The 19,142-nt window shown below is 38.3% G+C and overlaps 1 protein-coding gene across 1 annotated transcript in view; it reads right to left on the bottom strand.

The window, feature by feature from the left end:
- Positions 1-15,287: 15,287 nt before the first annotated feature.
- CREBRF (CREB3 regulatory factor) overlaps positions 15,288-19,142 on the bottom strand; it is a 76,663-nt gene continuing 72,808 nt past the window's right edge. The window contains exons 8-9 of the mRNA XM_082254613.1: positions 18,636-18,758; positions 15,288-17,197 (exon numbers count right to left, since the gene is read on the bottom strand). Coding sequence (XP_082110739.1) covers positions 17,082-17,197; positions 18,636-18,758 — 239 coding nt within the window. The 3' untranslated portion in view covers positions 15,288-17,081. The remainder of the gene's footprint in view (positions 17,198-18,635; positions 18,759-19,142) is intronic.

Here is a 19,142-nt window from a genome sequence, read left to right as displayed (position 1 = left end):
CTGTTCTTTATTTATATCATGAGACAGGTCTACTTTGTTGGTGGCAGACTGGAGGGTGAGTACATCAGACTGGGGGCTGGCTGGCTTCCATGCACCTCTCTTAATCCTTTTCAATTAGTTTTTTCCGATACAGAGATGGAGACGCTGGGCATACCTGCTGGTGTCTCACTTAAAGTCCCACATAGCCCACATTGTCTATGTACCCCTTTGCTGCCTTCAGTCTTTTGGGATATCACATCACACATCCCATAAGCATACAGTATCTCACAGAAGTGAGTACACCCCTCACATTTATGTAAATATTTTATTATATCTTTTCATGTGACAACACTGAAGAAATTACACTTTGCTACAATGTAAAGTAGTGAGTGTACAGCTTGTATAACAGTGTAAATTTGCTGTCCCCTCAAAATAACAACACACAGTGAGTTTACACCTAATTGGAAATGTCCAAATTGGGTCCAAAGTGTCAATATTTTGTGTGGCCACCATTATTTTTCAGCACTGCCTTAACCCTCTTGGGCATGGAGCTCACCAGAGCTTCACAGGTTGCCACTGGAGTCCTCTTTCACTCCTCCATGATGACATCACGGAGCTGGAAGATGTTAGAGACCTTACGCTCCTCTGCCTTCTGTTCGAGGAAGCCCCACAGATGCCCAATAGGGTTTAGGTCTGGAGACATGCTTGGCCAGTCCATCACCTTTACCCTCAGCTTCTTTAGCTAGGCAGTGGTCGTCTTGGAGGTGTTTTGGGTCGTTATGTTGGAATACTGCCCTGCCGTCCAGTCTCTGAAGGGAGGGGATCATGCTCTGCTTCAGTATGTCACAGTACATGTTGATAATTATGGTTCCCTCAATAAACTTTAGCTCCCCAGTGCCAGCAGCACTCATGCAGCCCAAGACCATGATACTCCCACAACCATGCTTGACTGTAGGTAATGAATAAGCGATCTGTGGAATTGTGAAACGCGTTTACCTGTCCTGTGTCTGTGTGAAGCATTGTGTATATTCAAGTGTATGGGGAATTAAACACTTCCATCTTCATCTTCTCCTGAGTGCGGTCACATTTTTTCTGTTGATTATTGGACTATTGGATGACGGATCCTACCTGTACCGGAACACTTTATCTCACCTGAGCGGCTTTTTTCTGTTACCTGCAAGACACACTTGTCTTTGTACTCCTCATCTGGTTGCTGCCACACATGCTTGACACCAACTGAACCAAATAAGTTTATCTTGGTCTCATCAGAACACAGGACATGGTTCCAGTAATCCATGTCCTTAGTCTGCTTGTCTTCAGCAAACTGTTTGTAGGCTTTCTTGTGCATCATCTTTAGAAGAGGCTTTCCTCTGGGATGACAGCCATGCAGACCAATTTGATGCAGTGTGCAGTGTATGGTCTGAGCACTGACAGACTGACCCCCAACCCCTTCAAACTCTGCAGCAATGCTGGCAGCACTCCTACATGTACTTCCCAAAGACAACCTCTGGATATGACGCTAAGCATGTGCACTCAACTTCTTTGGTCGACCATGGCGAGGCCTGTTCTGAGTGGAATCTGTCCTGTTAAATCGCTGTATGGTCTTGGCCACCGTGCTGTAACTCAGTTTCAGGGTCTTGGAGATCTTCTTATAGCCTTAGCCATCTTTATAAAGAGCAACAATTCTTTTTTTTTTTCAGATCCTCAGAGAGTTATTTTCAATGAGGTGCCATGTTGAACTTCTAGAGACCACTATGAGAGAGGGAGAGCGATAATACCAAATTTAACACACCTGCTCCCCATTCACACCACAGACCTTGTAACACTAATGAGTCACATGACACCAGGGAGGGAAAATGGCTAATTGGACCCAATTTGGACATTTTCACTTAGGAGTGTACTCGCTTTTGTTGCCATTGGTTTAGACATTAATGGCTGCGTGTTGAGTTATTTTGAGGGGACAGCAAATTTACACTGTTATATAAGCTGTACACTCACTACTTTACATTGCAGCAAAGTGTAATTTCTTCAGTGTTGTCAACTGAAAAGATAATAAAATATTTACAAAAATGTGAGGGGTGTACTCACTTTTGTGAGATACTGTAGCTCTTGCGCTTGTAGGTATGTTTTGTTACAGTACTTGTACCCACTGCATTTTAGTTTTGGCTAGCTGGGTGAAGTTCCTCTTTAAAGCAAAACTCCAGGCCAATTTTCCATGTCATTTTTTTCCAGTACATATAAAAAAAAAAAAAAAAAAAAGAGCCCTACAAACCCACAACTACCTGTCCAGAAAATGTAAATGTCCAGAAAATGTAAACAAAATGTATACTATTTCAAAGAATTCCTCAGACTAGACACACTGTATACTGAAAGGCAAAGGCCCAAAACTGTCTATATACTATACACATGGTGGGGCTATGTCCCTTAAGAAGTTACTTTGGGGGAGATTTACTAAAACTGGTACACAAAGAATCTGGTGCAGCTGTGCATAGTAACCAATCAGCTTCTAGGTTTTACGTCTAGTAAACACAGGCCGAATGTCAGGCGGCATCAACCATGTGTGCTGTAGCTGGTCAGAGAGAAACTGTTTTTTCGACCAACTTTTGTCGAAGGAGCGTGACCAAAAAAGGTCTGCCGATCAGTGCTCTCAGCCAATGGCTTAGGTCGCTGACCGGAGTGTTCTGGCAGGCAACATAATAGCATATGAGGGGAGATCGCTGTAGTAAGGATGGATAGTTAGTACAGTGGCTCCTCCTGAGTGGTCAGTTTTTTTCATTCAGCCCTACGGGTTTGAACGAAAAAAAAAAAAAAACTAGTAGTGTGTACCAGTCTTTATTGAAAGTTATCCCCCCCGACCTTTGATTTGTGTACAGTGGAGGAGAATGCTTTCATTGGGGGCTTGTTACTCTTTGACCAGGTACTTCTGAATTTTTTGAGAACTTTAGTTATTTTTGGGTCTGTGACTTTCCGTGTATGTCTAGGCCGATAGTCACATGCGATGTTGGATCCTTTTCTGCTCTCTCTTCACCAGCAGTAGGTGATTCTCAATGCTGCCAACTGCTTTTGGAAAGCCCCTCCCCCTATTGGTTGCACTCACATGGCTTTGGGAGGGACCCATGATGAACCCTTTGGGATAAATAGTGGAGAGAAGTGGGAGTTATTCTTCTCACTGGGACACTGAGCAAGACTCATGGTGGCCTTTGTTTTTGTTTACGCTTTCAGTGTCTGTTCACTCCGACTACTTGCATTGCTTTGGGGACTTGGCTGATGCTTTCTTTTCTCAGGTAGATCTACATTTATTTAATCTTTTTGGGCTGGATACAGAGTTTTTGCCTATTTTACTTCTATCTTATTTTGTGCATTTAGGGGGAATTTATAGCAGCTCTTGTCAGATCAAATATTACACTGCAGCTATATATTGTTCTACTTCATCTTTGTTGATATCACTAATTTTGATAGTTATTCATTAGAACAATGCACACGCAAAAACTTTTTAAAAAACGACTTTGGGTCAGATCATGGACTATATGGGTCTTTACCTATGTTGAATCTGCCCTGTGTATGTCTCTATGGTCCTTGCGGGTCATACCCAGAGAGCTCCAAGGGCACACATCCCTGAAAATCACCATTTAGAAATATGGACATGTTTAATTTTTAGCAGATTTGTAAATATTGGGTCCCTTTTGGTGGCCCTTTGGGTTGGCACAGCTTCATTTTATAATGAGATACTATTAAGCTTACTATATATTCTACATCTGATGTTCTGTTATATCTATATTTGCATCTACTCCTGAAGAAGTGAACAGAGATTCACGAAACTCTAGTTTTTGGATGCACTTTTTAATTTAATTATGTATTGACACCTAGAATGTACAAGGGTAGTAACATTTTAAAATGTGAATAATGTATACTGACAAGGAATAAACTACTAATCAGCTTACTACTAATTTTAACTGCATTTTTATGTAATATGTGCATCCACTAATCACTAAAGTGTGAGTATATTAGTTATTTTCTTTATTACAGGTACTTATGTAGCGCAGTCAATTTACGCAGCACTTCACATATATATTATTAGTTGTCTGTGATGCATCTAATTTAAAGTCCCAGGGCGAATGTCTTTTTTTTTTTTATGGATATGTTGGAGGAATTTTCTCTGGTTTTGTTTTGCATGCGTTGCCCTTCCATGTGCTCCTTGCTGTGAAGGCCAGTTATAGGTGTGAGCAGGGGTCATTTGTTTGTTACTGATGTAATATTGGTGAGGATAAGACCTAAACCCCCCTCAATAGGAATGGAATGGCAGAGAAGAATAAATAATACAGTTGTGAGGGAAAAAATATTTTATAAAAGACAGGGCAACATAAAAGTTTTTGAAAGACTATGGAGAGTATGGATTGATACCATTGGACCATTACCTGAAGTTGAAAATGCATCGTAAATCTGTGATGTGGTTATAGTATTAATGATTGGTGTGGTGGGAGGGGGGGGGGGGGTGATGTGGATGTGTCATATTGTTAAATATGTTATAATTTTCTTTTTATGTAATGTATGAAAAGTTTGTATACGGGTAATTAAACAATGAAAATAAAGATGAATTGAATAAAAAAATAAAAATATTGGTGAGGGGACACACTGGACACCTTTGCGCTATGTGCTGGATGTCCAGTGAGCCCCTGTGACTTTAGGGAGGGATGGGGTTACCTCCAGACTCATCTGCCCTCAATCTTTCCATCAGAATGCATGTGCTTCCACTGTGGAGGCTCTCATAAATTACAGAAGTGAAGACTGAAGATAATACTGGGGTGCCGTGAAATGGCTCTGCAGCTTACGCATGTATTTGCAAATGTGTGCCAACTAAACCCCTGTTTTTAATGCAAAATGTTAATTCAGTTAGTAAGCGGACCAGTTGGTGAGTTGAGCTGGGAATTTTCTTTGGTTCTGTTTTACATTACTAGGTGCACCAGATCACAACAAAATGTATTGTAAGAATACATGACGCTGCTATTGTTGGCCTTCTTGCTTCAGTACTTTCACAGAGCCGGAACATACAGTATGGATGAAAGAACTTATGACTTTGCTGGTCTTTATACTTGGTCTTTGGTAGGTGACTGTAGCACGTAAGTAAATGCAACACCCGGATAAGAAGTATTTTCAGGAGGTCAATGGCAGCCCCATATTTCTCGCATATAGTTGCATTAACCAATTGGCAAAGACCACACAATGCTGCAATTGTGACCACTATGGGTGTCTACAATCCATGTAAGGTCCATTGGGCAATTCACGCCAACTTCTACTGTAGAAGGAAAAAAAAAAAAAAAAAAGCCGCACTCAGTCAGACCAGGAGCAGTTTTTGTTGTATGGACTAGAAGTCAGAAGTGTAACAAGCCATCAGCATTCAATGGCTACGCAAGCAAAGAAAAACGTACACTTTCTTTGTGAAGAGACAAAATAGCTTTATTAAATAAAAGGCAAAACAGAAAGACAGAAATAAAAGACATTTTGGAAACACTTTTTTCTTTTTTTTTTTCTTTTTACAGTATTTTTTACTTTTGCATTACATACTCCAGATTCTATTCCAGCCACTAAGCCTCTTCCTGTGCATTTATTATACAAGGGGCAAACATCTGTTATACAGTGGTAAACATGGTGGTAAAATGACTTGACATGCTAATTTTGTAAGAAAGCATTTGTTCACTACAGGAACCCTGACGATGTTGCGGAATGGAGGGCTGCAACAGAGGCAGAGAACTGTGTGCATGTATGGATCATAGCCAACACCTTTACTACTTTGCTGAATCAAACATACATAATAAGCACACAGTGGGGGGAGGAGTTAAATGGGTTCACTTTCTTTTGACATCAACATGCCTCTACAATCAATCAGGTTACAGGGAAATAGATGACAACACCTAGCAGACTGTAAATAGATCGTTCAGCATGAACAATGTAATACAACGTTTCGGTCTGGTTTTTTTTTTTGTTTTGGGACCACCCCAAATAGTAAGAATCAGCAAGAACATTTTTCTAATATAATAAAGTGCCATCTGCTGATAAATCATGTGCAAAATATTATTAGTAATTACTAATGAGGAGTAGCTTCTCATATGCATCTCCACAATGACTCATAGCAGCATTAACCAGAGCTTCCAAAGTAGATTTAGTCCAGGATTTCAGTTACAAGTGCCAGTGAGTACTGAGTGTCTGGTGCATCAGACCCTGGAAATCCAGATAAGGACCACAAGATTGAGATATTATTTATTTTGGCTGGTAACATCTAAACAAGGGTTTTAAAATGCAACTTTTGGCGCCACTGTGGCTGCAAGTCGGACCGTTTATTAACACTCATTAGATCGATACACAGCGTAACTTTGACTTAAGTCTCCATTCACACTGGTACGACTTGTCAGGTGACTTGGTCAGCCTGACAAGTCACGCACCGTCGCGTCCCATTGAGTAGTACAGGACCGGTTCTAATAGGAGCGACACAAGTCCCTCCGACTTAGAAAAAGGGTCCTGTACTACTATGGGGCAACCTGGAGCAACTTGCATAGACATTCATTTTATGAAGTCCGTGCAAGTCGTGCCGAAGTCGCGGTGCACGCGACTTCACAGGTCGCCCCCTAAGTCGGATCGCCGTAGTGTGAACCGAGTCTAGATGTCAAGAAAGTAAGATAGCTGTGGAGAAAACCAAAAAAAGGAGATGCATATGACCGCATTCTGTCAAGTGCGGCAAAATGATCTTTAGCATGGAAAACTGCTGTAGCACTATATCATTTACACCTTGTTCAGCAGATAACATGATCACTGAGAGAATCTACAAGCTAGCCCCATTGCTCAAAACAGGAGAGAGGCACTCAAAATTTGTCTCCTTATATAAGGTACATCTCTTTATTTTAGTCAGTATCACACACATTAACACATTTCTTTCCAAATGGTCCACACAAAAAGGGCCTAGAAAAAGGCCATCTTCTATCTGAATGTACAAGTAAGGCACAATTATTAGAACACATCACACACACGACAGGCAAGGGAAACAAAACAGACAGTTGGGTCTGATAAGTGTACTGCCTGACCCATAGTAGGTTTTGAAACCTCTTTTACAACAAAGTAAAGGATCTTTAGCAGTAGACGGAAAACTGATGAGTACTTCAAAGTAATACTGGAATATTAGATGTGAAGGAAAGTGAAATGAGAGACCACCATAATCTATGCGATATATATGACCAGAAGTACCATAACAAAAACAGACATTTGGTGGTGTTCTCTAAAGTGACTAGTTTTTATAATTTAGACAGCCCTTTCCAAGGACTTTTGTGAAGGAACTACCCAGTCAAGTGTGACTGAACCTTAAAGCAGAACCGTGACCAAGCTATGGACATTCAAATATTTACATAATCTTATCAAGCAGTAAATGAGCTGAAAGCCTGGTACACACGGGCCTAACATCAACAGAAACCGGCCTGCATTTAGCCAGTGTGTACATCAGCCTGTCTGACAGAAGCCAGCTAAATGGTTGTGCATGCTGGAAAACCAATAGCCTATCAGCATCCAATCAGCGCTAGCATCCAATGGCTGGGAGCGGTGACCAGTGTGGTCCGGGGGTGGCCTGGGGGACAGTACCCGTCTAAACAAAATAGCTCAGAGGGGAGATCGCTATACCAATATCACATAGTACAGCGAGCTCCTCAGTTTTTGTATTCGTTCAGTCCGCTGGGTGGAACGAAAAAAAAAAAAAAACCTTAAGTGTGTACCAGGCTTAAGAACAACCCCTCTGTAGTTGCAGGCACTGTAGAATTTATTCTTTAGTTTTACAAGAGAATACTAATGTAAGCCATTCACACTCTCTCCTCACTTCTAGTGCACCTGATCTGTGTTTACAACAAAAGGTTGGCAACCTGTCAATACTGGAAGGAGGAACAGGATGACCTGAACTGGTTAAATGAAACTGTAAGTACTTTGTTGTATATTCAAAGAATGAGTGACTCCACAACACCTGCAGCTACAGAGGCCAGTGAGGGCTTCCTTTAAAAGTTTATTTAATGTTTAGATAACCATTTAGAATATCTAAACAGTTTAATGGACACAGATCTACTTTATAAAGCAACCACTAACTCTGCCAACTGGCTGTTAGAAGTGAAATTGTCACTCAAGCTCTCATGAACTTTTTCATCATTCACCATATTCGGGAATGCAGGAAGGAGTGCAAATGTATGCTTTCATCCAATTACTAATACAGGCAATGTTAGAAGGAGGATACTGGGTACTGAGAGGAAAGGAGACAAATCTCTTTTCTATTTACCATGGAAAGGAGCTTCTGGAAATGGGAATCTCACCTTCCCTCCTGGTAGCTACCATATGCTCATGAGATCAGACAATCTCCCTAAGAAAACCAACGTAGTTATTCTGATTATTAATCATCCCATCCTTGCGTGACGTGTGCATGCCTTGAAAAATGATAACATAAAAATGAATTTTTCCAAGGGGGATTACAACACACATAAAAATTTATGTCAGATGATCATATTCAACCTGCAAGAAACCCAAGTGCACAACTGGTTGTGTCCTGTGTAGAATCTGGCTGTTCTTAAACTACATACAAATGCAGAAATTAACATATATACATAATGATGTTTTACAATGCAACTTTTCTTCATAAGAGCAAGAACTATACACTAAGGATTTACATTATAATATATAAATGTATACTATATATATATATATTATGACAATAGAGGAAGCAGAATATTACTGGCATCGAAGTACAACCATGTCTAGACTGTTTTTAAATACCACAGAGTCTCCTGGTTTAAGAGTAACGCCGCACAGCTTTTTCTTCTAAAACTGTGTCATTGTGTGGAGGGTGCATGGTGGCTCCTGGTGGTCTGGGCCAAGCTCAGACAGTCACTAATTATAGTCACATTGGTCCTTAGTTAGAACATTCCGCACACTTGGTTCATTACTGTAAACTAGCTAGGCCTCAGAAAAGCACTTAGGTGCTGTTTCATTGGGGCTCTCTGTCCAATTTACCAATTTATCTGATTGCTAGGAGAGCTTTGATACATATCAATTCATGCAAAACAGAAAACACTTAAAGGTCAACACCAGTTCAGGACCTGTAATAAAATATCTAAATTCAGGACTGTCTTACCATGTCCTCAATGACAAGGTCCAAATGGTCAAACCATGCAAATTCAACCTAACCTGAGGCATAAATTTCCTCTGTATCATAACTGCCAGCTGTAATTAGTTTACATCAAGTATTGCTGCAGCATACAGAGCAGTCCAGAGTTAGCAGCAAATGGCAGGAAATGACATATATATATATATGTATTTTTGTAAAACAAAACTATTTCCTCTTTTAACAAAGTGCTTTTTGTACATATACATAAATACTTATAAAATAAAGTGTCAGTTGGAAAAAAAAAAAAGTTAAGTCTAAAATCTCTCAACATCTGCTCACTATACAAACTAGCAATAACACTGTGTGGCCACCTAGAGACTGGAGTGACCATGTTCGATGTCACTGATAAGGGGTGAGAAGGAATGACATGAAGTGTCAGGAAGAGAAAAGCAGTGGGTGTAGAATTATGGCAAAGGATATAACTTTGTGCCATACGAAGCCAAAACATGGCCCTCATTTTACCAAGAGTAAAATAGTTGAGAGGTTGCACCCATGGGCACTTTAGCTTTGTCCATGCGATGTTTGCTTTATGTAGCGTTCATAGCTTAGGCAATGGAATTCAAGAGCCACCACACCTTAGGTTCCATAGAAATCTAAGCAGGATGTGCTATACAGGTAAGAGTTTACACTGACCTCTGGATGGGCTCACCACATAGAGGGAAAAGGGCACATCCTATAATCTTTTGCATGCCATTCAACCTGGACATTCATAGGTATAGTTAACAATATTTCATGTGATTCAAAGAACCATAGGTGAGGTAACATTTGAGTTCAGTTTAAAGGTTGAATGTAGCTAAAAAAAACAGTGGAACATATTAGAGAAAAAATGTAATCGAATGAAAAAATATGACTGTTGTGTCAACATATCATATGTAAACCTCTCCCTTTTTTACCTTTCCTTGGAAAATGGCAAACTGCATTTAGATTGGCTGCTATGGACAACATTCCTCTTCTTTGCTTGAGTTTATCAATATATCACCCCCCCTTACATTTTTGCATGAGCACCCATAAAAACTGAATTTTCATGTCAATGGGAAAAAACTATTTACAGAGTGCCTTGTAGATGTAGATAAAACTGAGAGGTACAATGGTAGATTGTCTGGAACATACTGTAGATCTGAATTACTTAACTTACTAAACTCAAGAGTCTACCATAGAAAAGGCACCCCTAACATAACAGTGCAAAAGGAGTAAATGCTATGTCTGTATGCTATGTTTTTAATAGAACGACAATCATTCTCCATACAAAACTGATGAGAAAATTCCACAAGGCAACTGCAGATAAATACCGCCATCTTTGCTGCCTTAATATTTATTGTAATGCCATAACAGCCAATTTGAATAGATGGTCATCATATAGAAAAACAACGTAGTACTGCTGCCTAAAGTCTTCCATCTGCGATACAACACATCCTACATGTCTGAATAATGCTAGATTATACAGGCTTCCCTTAACACAAAATGTATTCTTTAAAGTCACATCTGGTCAGAAAAAAAGTTTGAAATTGTTTTAGCAAGTTACCTGAGTCTTTTGTGCTTTACAGATACTGGGGCATGTTTATATGGACTCAAGCATAGGTAGGCTAAGATTATCTGTTAGGTGTTTGGAGTGTTATATATAGCCCTGTATTAAAGATAAGCAAGTGTATTGCCAGAGGAAAAAGGATTTCCGGAAGTTGTGTGTCTACTGTAGAAATGGCTTGGGATGTCATTACAGCAATGAGGGATTGATACATACAGTACATTGGATTGCCCTCTAACAGCTGAAAGTGGTAAAGGACATTATAGCTGTGCGTTGAAAAACATGTGGGACTCTTAACAAGGAACAAAGTGCAGTAGCCTAGAGCTGGCAATCAGAACTCCTTTGTGATCTGACTATAGTGAATTTGGTTGGCTGCTATAAATTTCTGCAATTTAAATATCACTGCGCTTTGTACTCTTATTAGCCAAGCCCGACTCTCAGCTGGCAAATTCCAGTGAGCAATTATTCTTTCTTTGACTAAGTTGTGGAAATACCTGTAGAAGAGGACACCACTGAATTGAACAAAGCTTATCAACTGAGAAGTAAAAGTCAGTATAAGTTCCTCGAAAAGGCAGGAAGGAAGCAGACTAGGAAGCAACAACGGTTGTTAATAAGGCACTCCGAAATGTATGCCAACTACTAAATATCATTACCGATAAGGTAAAACAGAAATGTTATACGGAACGGTCTGGTCTTCTATTGGACAAAGTGCAAAATATAGATGAATGAAGAGCACCTTTCAAAAAACGCACTTGGGCATGAACATAGCAGCTACTGAAGGATGACCCTTCAGTGTGTGGGCCAAAGGCGTAGACATAGAACACATCATATCATTGCGAGACTGTTGGGACTTTGGCTGGGATTGTCAGTGTTTGCCATGTACATTAATGGGAAATAGAGGGCAGCATCGAGAAAAGGCAAAGCACTGGGTTTCCGGGTCTAGCCATGTTTCTATTGAACAGCCAGCTTCACATTAGATGGTCCATGAAAAAGAATGTTCATCTTCACTAAAAAAAAAGTGGTAGCTCAATATACATTTCCTAAAAATGATATAGCGCTGTCTCATGTAGAATGTCTACTTTTAGGTACAATTTGTACACTTAACAAAAGAAACTTGGGGTAAAAAGGAAATGTTAGTCTATAGTCACCTAAGCACCAATGTCTATATACTTTTTTTTTTTCTGCATCTAACAAAACATGGCTCAGCCAACTGACAAGGGGTACAGTCATGTAACCCACATCAAATATTCTTCTAAATGGGATACAGGGCCATATGTAAAACAACAACAGATTTAGGATCAATCATGCAGTGAGCAAATTGAGTAGACTCTGCTGATACGCAGTCACTGTTCAGCTGTGCTCATATAGCCCTATTTAGTAAATTGATGAAAATCAATTATGTATTAAAGCATGGTTGCTCAACCTGTGGCCCTCCAGCTGTTGCAGAACTACAAGCCCCATCATGCTTCTGCCTATGGGAGTCATGCTTGTAACTGTCTGCCTTGCATTGCATCATGTGACTTGTAGTTCTGCAACAGCTGGAGTGCCACAGGTTGAGCACCAATGTATTAAAGAGTGCAAAAATCAATAGCAACCAATCAGATTAAAGCATTGATGAAACCTTACCAGTTGCTATGGATAACTGCACTTTGAATATTACCTCTTGTCTTAACTAATAAGGCAGAAAGTGTCTCCAGACAAGTCAAATCTCAGTAATGAATGGGCAACATCAATGACTGTTTACTGTTCATTTTTTTGTACTGGATGCACCATTTAGAGGTGCAAACAAAATCTTTCACTTTCATTCTGGGCCTGCTGAAGACACAGAATAATCATGTCTCAGAACGTTAGTTCTAAATGGTATGGATACAAACAATCCATTACAAATAATAACTTTAGTGCTTCAATGGACCCTTCTGAATCAGTAAATAGGCTGGCTGAAAATACACACGCACCCATAAGAAATAGCTTACAGACGATATCTTATGTGGTCTAGAATTCTCTTTCAATCATCTCTGATCATTTAAAGCAGATCCTGAAGGTTAGGGACAGGTTTAAAAGACTGTTGGGCACTCTTTCTACCATTGCTCAACACTTCCAAGGGATTTCTTAGAACCAATGGAAAATGCTGCCCGCCCCATGTTAAAGATTTGGTGCTGTATTAATGTGTCCAAGAAACAATTATTCTCTGTGGAGCAGACAAATGTTAATGCTCATGGACGCTTTGCTGGATACACACTGCATTCAGCGTAATGCACATTTTCAGGACCTGTGGTGCTAAGCAATACATATTACTGACACCCAGATCCACTTACACACAGCACTTAAAGCTAAAAACACAAAAGCAACAGATCTCACCGCTAGAGATTTTCTAGTGTATTCAGAATCGCCAGTGTAATTTAGTCCTAAAAGGTGCCTTCTCACATTTTCACAGACTTGTAACACACTGCTGTGTTTTTCCTGGGTGGTAAAAAAACATCTGGGCAGCATTAATATTACCAATATGTAGATTACCAAGATAAACGCTCACATTTTCCGAATTTTAGCAGAACTGAGGTATTTGGGGGAGTGCAAATGCCTACATACTGGTAATCTGTCCAATAATCCACAGGGTGGAGCAGGTGTACCTACCAGAGTACATTTGACAGGTTCATGTAGTAGATCTGCCTGTTCAAATAATCTTCAAATAAAAATGCCAACTAAATGTGCCACATTACCAGGTATTTTTTTTATCTTTTAGAAAAAATGAAGGATTGCTTGTTAAACATGTATATATCTATTGGGCATACTTTACACATTGTAGAGGGTGCTAGAGACAAGCTGATTAATACCAAGCGCACTTGATAAACATCTACCAGTTGAGCTTTAAGTTAAAAAAAAGTAGCTGCTAATATGGAATAACAAGCAGTGCAAAAATGGCAGTCTAACATCTCAATACCCGCACAGGCATGGGTTTATACAGGTGTGTGGAAAGAAAGAGCTAATTGTAAATACAAAAATGTAACTTTAGGTTTTAACTTGCTTCCACAGCCCAAGAAAAGCAGACTGACATGTTACAGGCCAGTGTGTGAGTACGCACCAGATTACTATAAAACCAATCGTGATATAGTAATACTTTATTTTCTTAGGGACAATTCCTTTACCATAACTGCACAAACTGCTGGTGCCTAACAAAACTAAAAGAAACAATAATGACATTTCTGAAGCACGTTGTAATTCTCTGATTCTGTATACTGTTTAAGACTTTGAGACCTAAAAACAGATTCAACCCCCAGATTTTAAAAACATAAGGCACGTCTAAGGGAGCAATCTTTTTTTTTTTCTTTTTTTTTCTATTTTTTTTGGCATTACAACTACCAAAAGTGCTGCAAATTTCTTTCTTTACAGCAAGAAAAAAAAAAACTCTGTATATCAAAACTAACATTTTTAAACCTATGTATATTTCAAGAATATATGTATTAAAGAAAATATATTCTAGGACTGAACCAGATTAAAGAATAAATTCCAGCCATCATTTGGCGAAGCATTGTGAGTTATACATAGAAGCATTCATTTAATATACCTCTTCATGTCCTGACAAAAGATGAAGTGCTGCTCAAGGTCCCATGCTGTTCTGTTTTTCTGCTGCCTACGTAACCCACAAACTGGTTTGGGCAAAGCAAGGGATACCATCCTCACCCATCTAGGTCACCTTATGAATAAACAGAATAGTCAGAACAAATGTGTTCTGTGCGAATCAGCATGAATCAGGAGGCTACTGGGTCTTTAGCAGCAGGTAATCTCCTGTGAGGACCCACAGAGAATGAAACCTTGCTATGTGATGAAACAGTTGAACCAAATACTGGATTTTCACCAGAGGTGGCTGGAATGACTCTTTATTGGTTCAATATTGAACACTTTTTACCAGATTGTGGGAACTTCTACAAATAAATGAATTACAGACAGCTAAAGAGCTGATCAAGACAGATGGCTAAATTAGGTTGCTGGGTTAACTTTTTGAACATTCTAGCGTTAGGTCTAATTCAATAGATTACTCAGGCAATAGGGAGAGGCAAGCTAGGGGAGCAAAGTCTTCAAACACATACCCGTGAGATGCACTCTTGTGGTAGGTATCCCAATTTGGGGGTCATACGTCCTTGAACCACAATGGCCTGCACTGTAGCACAAATGTCAGTAGTCTTCAGTGAAAAAGACTCTGCTGAGGCTGAAACCCACAATACAGAGCTGCTTCAAGTCATGTCAACCAACATGCTGGCTTCAAGTCATGTGATCCAAAGCCAAAAGGGCTGCATAATCTGCTTTTACATCTCCCATGCATCTCCTGACTTCTTTAACCCCCTAGCTAGCCTCCTAAAAGCTGGGAAATCGTTTAAAGTGGACGTAACTTTTAGGTCTGCTTTTAGACTATCTTCTCTAATGTAAGAAAGAATATCTCAACACTTTCTGTAGCCACAAAGTACCTACATGCAGGATGAATCCAAATCCACCAAAAAGACAAAAATGAAAACCAAGTCCCTATCAACCAAATAAGCATATCTTGCAGAAAAGGTACAAAAATATATATTTTTTCCTTTTTTTTTTTTTCTTTTTTTTTTTTTTTTCCTCTTAACATCTTATGTTTGTTTCTTTTATATCAGGTCATGCTCTGTATGATCAACAACATTAACAAAAATATTGGCAAAGTATTAGAATTTCTAAAGCTCTCCTTTTTCGCTCATTATATTTGGGTGCATATTACAATAGCAAAAATAGATATATTTATATATATTTTCTTTTACAACATATAGGCCTACAACATGTCTCTGGCTAGGGAAAATATCAGATTCTGGAAGTTTATCTATATGAATGAAATGTAGCAGCACCACCTACCCTCCAAAAATCTGAAAAAAAAATATAAAGCTAAATACAAAAAAAAAAAAAAAAAAAAAAAAACACAACTACATATATAAAGTCTATATTTATCTACAGGGGAATCACTCATGTTACTGTAGACAGCAGACTGTGAATAAACCCTCAGAGTTTACATACAGACTCAGAATATTGGACCACTACAAAAACCAAAAAAAAAAAAAAAATTCACAGTTTATTATAACCCCTACTAATCCCAAAATTCTGCTGACCTAAACTTTTAAATATATATATATTTTACTTTTTAAAATGTTTACATTCATTACAGTATCTTTTAAGCTGTGCAAATCTTTACTTTGACTGGCAGTTCGCCACCTCAACGTGTTTTGTCTTTGGTACAAAATAAAAATAAAAAAGGAAAACAATCAAAAGTAATGTGCAATTTTTCTTCCTTTTCAAACTGAAAGTACCAAAGAGAAAATAAAAAGAACACAAAACAAAAAAAGTGCGGCTTTTAGTTCAAGAGCCACCGTTTACCGTTTTTTTTTTCTCTTTTGTTGCCTTTTATGTTTTTTTTTTTTTTTTTTTTAAACCTTTTTGTTGGGTTTTTTTTTTTAAATGTCTATACAATTCACAGACTCTGTGGCACATATCTACATTTTCAACATATTCCTATATACATTCGGAGAAAAAAAGGAAGTCACAAGGATTTTTTTTTATCTTAAACATGTAAGCTCAACCCAATAAATATGTATCAAACTATGCAATTAAGCCCACTACACTAACATTTTTTTTATATATTTTGTAACGGTTTAAAGCATACCAAAAAAGCAACTAAGCAGTAGAAGTATCTTCTCACTTCGCAAATTACAAGGCACAAAGATAATTTTTTTTATAATTGTAGTCCCGCTTCTTACAAACTTTTTGCTATCGCAAAATCTGTTTTCTCTGCGTCAGCCAGATTGTGACTGTAGCCAGTTTTGGTGACCGCGGCTTTGCTACTATAACATGAGCACGGCACACACGGGCATAGACATATAAGCCTGGCATAAGGATTCTATATTAGGAAGAGAATCCACAATTCTAACAATCCAAAAGAGTAAGTCTTCTTATCACTTGTGTTTGAAGCTTATTCTGAATAATTTTGGCATTAGCTCAAAACTATGGGAACGTAAAAGAAAAAAAAAGAAAAAACAATAAAAGTCTGACTAAGACAGACATTAAACTTACAATACGTTTTGACTATTTCTTTTGCACATTTAGGTTCAGTATTTAGAATTCTATGGCAATGATAAGGTTGTTGCTGCTTGTATGCTAATAACAAAGAATTACAAACAACCAGAAGTTGTGATAAAACAGAGCTCCATGCAAAGGGTACTTGCCACTTGCAGACAAGTTTGTTACAAGTTTGCTTCTCTAGCCCAACAAATCTTGTTTAAAATAGAATTCTAGCAGATGATGGAATTTACATGCAAAACCTAAATGGAATTTACAGTGCAGACTGGAGAAGACAAGAATGACACATCAGCGCTCATCGTAGTTGGGAGACCATCACACCTTTGAAGTGGGTATGCGTAACCCCACTAGGCCACCAGTGGGATCTCCATCAGATGTTTTCTCCAGAACTTGATTAACAAAGTCGGAGGTCTGACCAGCCACTGGGGATACTGAAAAACAAAATAAAAAGCTTCTTTAAAACATTTCACCAACATAATCAGAATCTGCTTCCTGATAAACGGTCCTTTGTGGTATGGTCTCATGCCAGAACAAAAATGGGTCAAAAACAAAAAAAAAAAAAAGGGGCTAAAATAGGACTTTTGAAGCACAACATATATATCTAAAAACACCATTTGATATCAGTAGTCATAAAATGGATTGTCCACAAATATCATAGAATATCCAAATAAAGGACAAATACTAAAACATCAATGTGACAAAGCAAGACATTGCATTAAAAAACAGTTGATTCCTAATGGATAGACACGTTTCATGAACTTGATTCACTTCCTCAGGAGTAGTCAAAGCACTGATTCACATAATCTAAACAGAAACAACCAAAATATTCATAATTTATCATCCCAGTTGGTTAATTTTGGTTGTTTCTGCTTAGATTAGAATGAAAAGCATAGGGCCATAAGGAATCAATTGTTTTTTCATATAATGTCTTGCTTTATCACAAAGATGTTTTAGCATTTGTCCCATATTTGGATATTCTACGATATTTTGTGGAATAATGTGGAAAATCCCAAATCCACTATTGATATCAAATAAATTGTGTTTTTAGATATGGTATATGTTGTGCTTCAAATGTCCCATTTCAGCAAATTTTTTCTTTTGTTTGATAGTATAGATAAATGTGGCACTACTCTTTTTAACAATTTCATTACTACAAAAAAAAAAAAATAGGCTGTAGATACATTTTAGGTCATATTTTGAAAGCAGTGAATTGGACATTTACCAAACATTCATTGGTTTTCTGCCAGTAAATGTTTGGTGAATTCGCATTTACTACTTTATATATTGACTCCATTTAAATTATGGGCATAGTGAGACATTGATTTACTGTAATTGGGAAAGAGATTTTTGAGCTGTCCATGACCAGGTGGAAATATCTAGCCCATCAATGCCCAGCTGTCAGTTGAACCCTCCATTTCCCTCTGTTGGAGGAATGCAGACAGCATAATGTTGAGGTCCCTTCCCCTTTGGATTCATTAACAGGCATATACTGTGAACAAATTCTTAGCTGTAATACCCAGACCGATCGTTGGCATAATTGGGGATGAAGGAGCCCCCATTAATGCTTGAAAAATGAAGGTCAATGTAGAATTATCTACCTACCAATATCTACTGTACACATAGCCATACACAACGAATAGAGAGCCAATGGTCCCTTAATTATTTTAATTAAAGGTACATTGACTAATTATCATGGCAGATACATTGTTAAAAGAAAACTTAAATTTTTCGATTGATATAAAACAGCAGAGATGATAGAGATGGCCAACCAATATTTAACATATACTTAGCCAGTGGGTGGGCTATTTATATAAGCATACCGTAATTATAGTTTGCCTACTCAGCCTTATCCTTCACACAGATCCATACCCAAAGTCTCTTTGATAAGAGTATCCAGTTTCTGCTCCATGCTTGATGACCATTCCTCCCATGGGATTTGTATTCGTGTCATTATCTCTTGTTTTATTGAATTGATCACAAACAACAAATTATCTGCAGACAAATGTAAAGTAAAAAATTAAATGTTTTATTTATGCAATAAAAGAACCTCAGTAAAATAAATATTCTGATTACAGTTTTGCAGCTTAGCTGGGCATTTACACAAAATGCTAAACCCTTTTTGAGCAGACATAAAACTATATGTAGAGAAGTTTTTTCACAAACAATATGAAACGCAAGCGTTTAATTAAACTTGCAGATATTTACCAAATCCTCCCTTATCGGTTTGATATGCACTGGCCCTTGAAGTCAACTTCCCAAATGTAGAGTAGTTTTAGTAAAAGGAGGAGTACATTGCATACATGAAAGGTGCTTACTCCTATATGCAGCATATAGAATATACCCTACACTTGAGAGAGATTAAAGTAAGCCGCTTGG

The sequence above is a fragment of the Pelophylax lessonae genome (assembly GCF_965119305.1).
Source record: "Pelophylax lessonae genome assembly, chromosome: 4".
Taxonomy (NCBI): Eukaryota; Metazoa; Chordata; class Amphibia; order Anura; family Ranidae; genus Pelophylax; species Pelophylax lessonae.
This window is presented reverse-complemented; position numbering and strand designations above follow the sequence as displayed.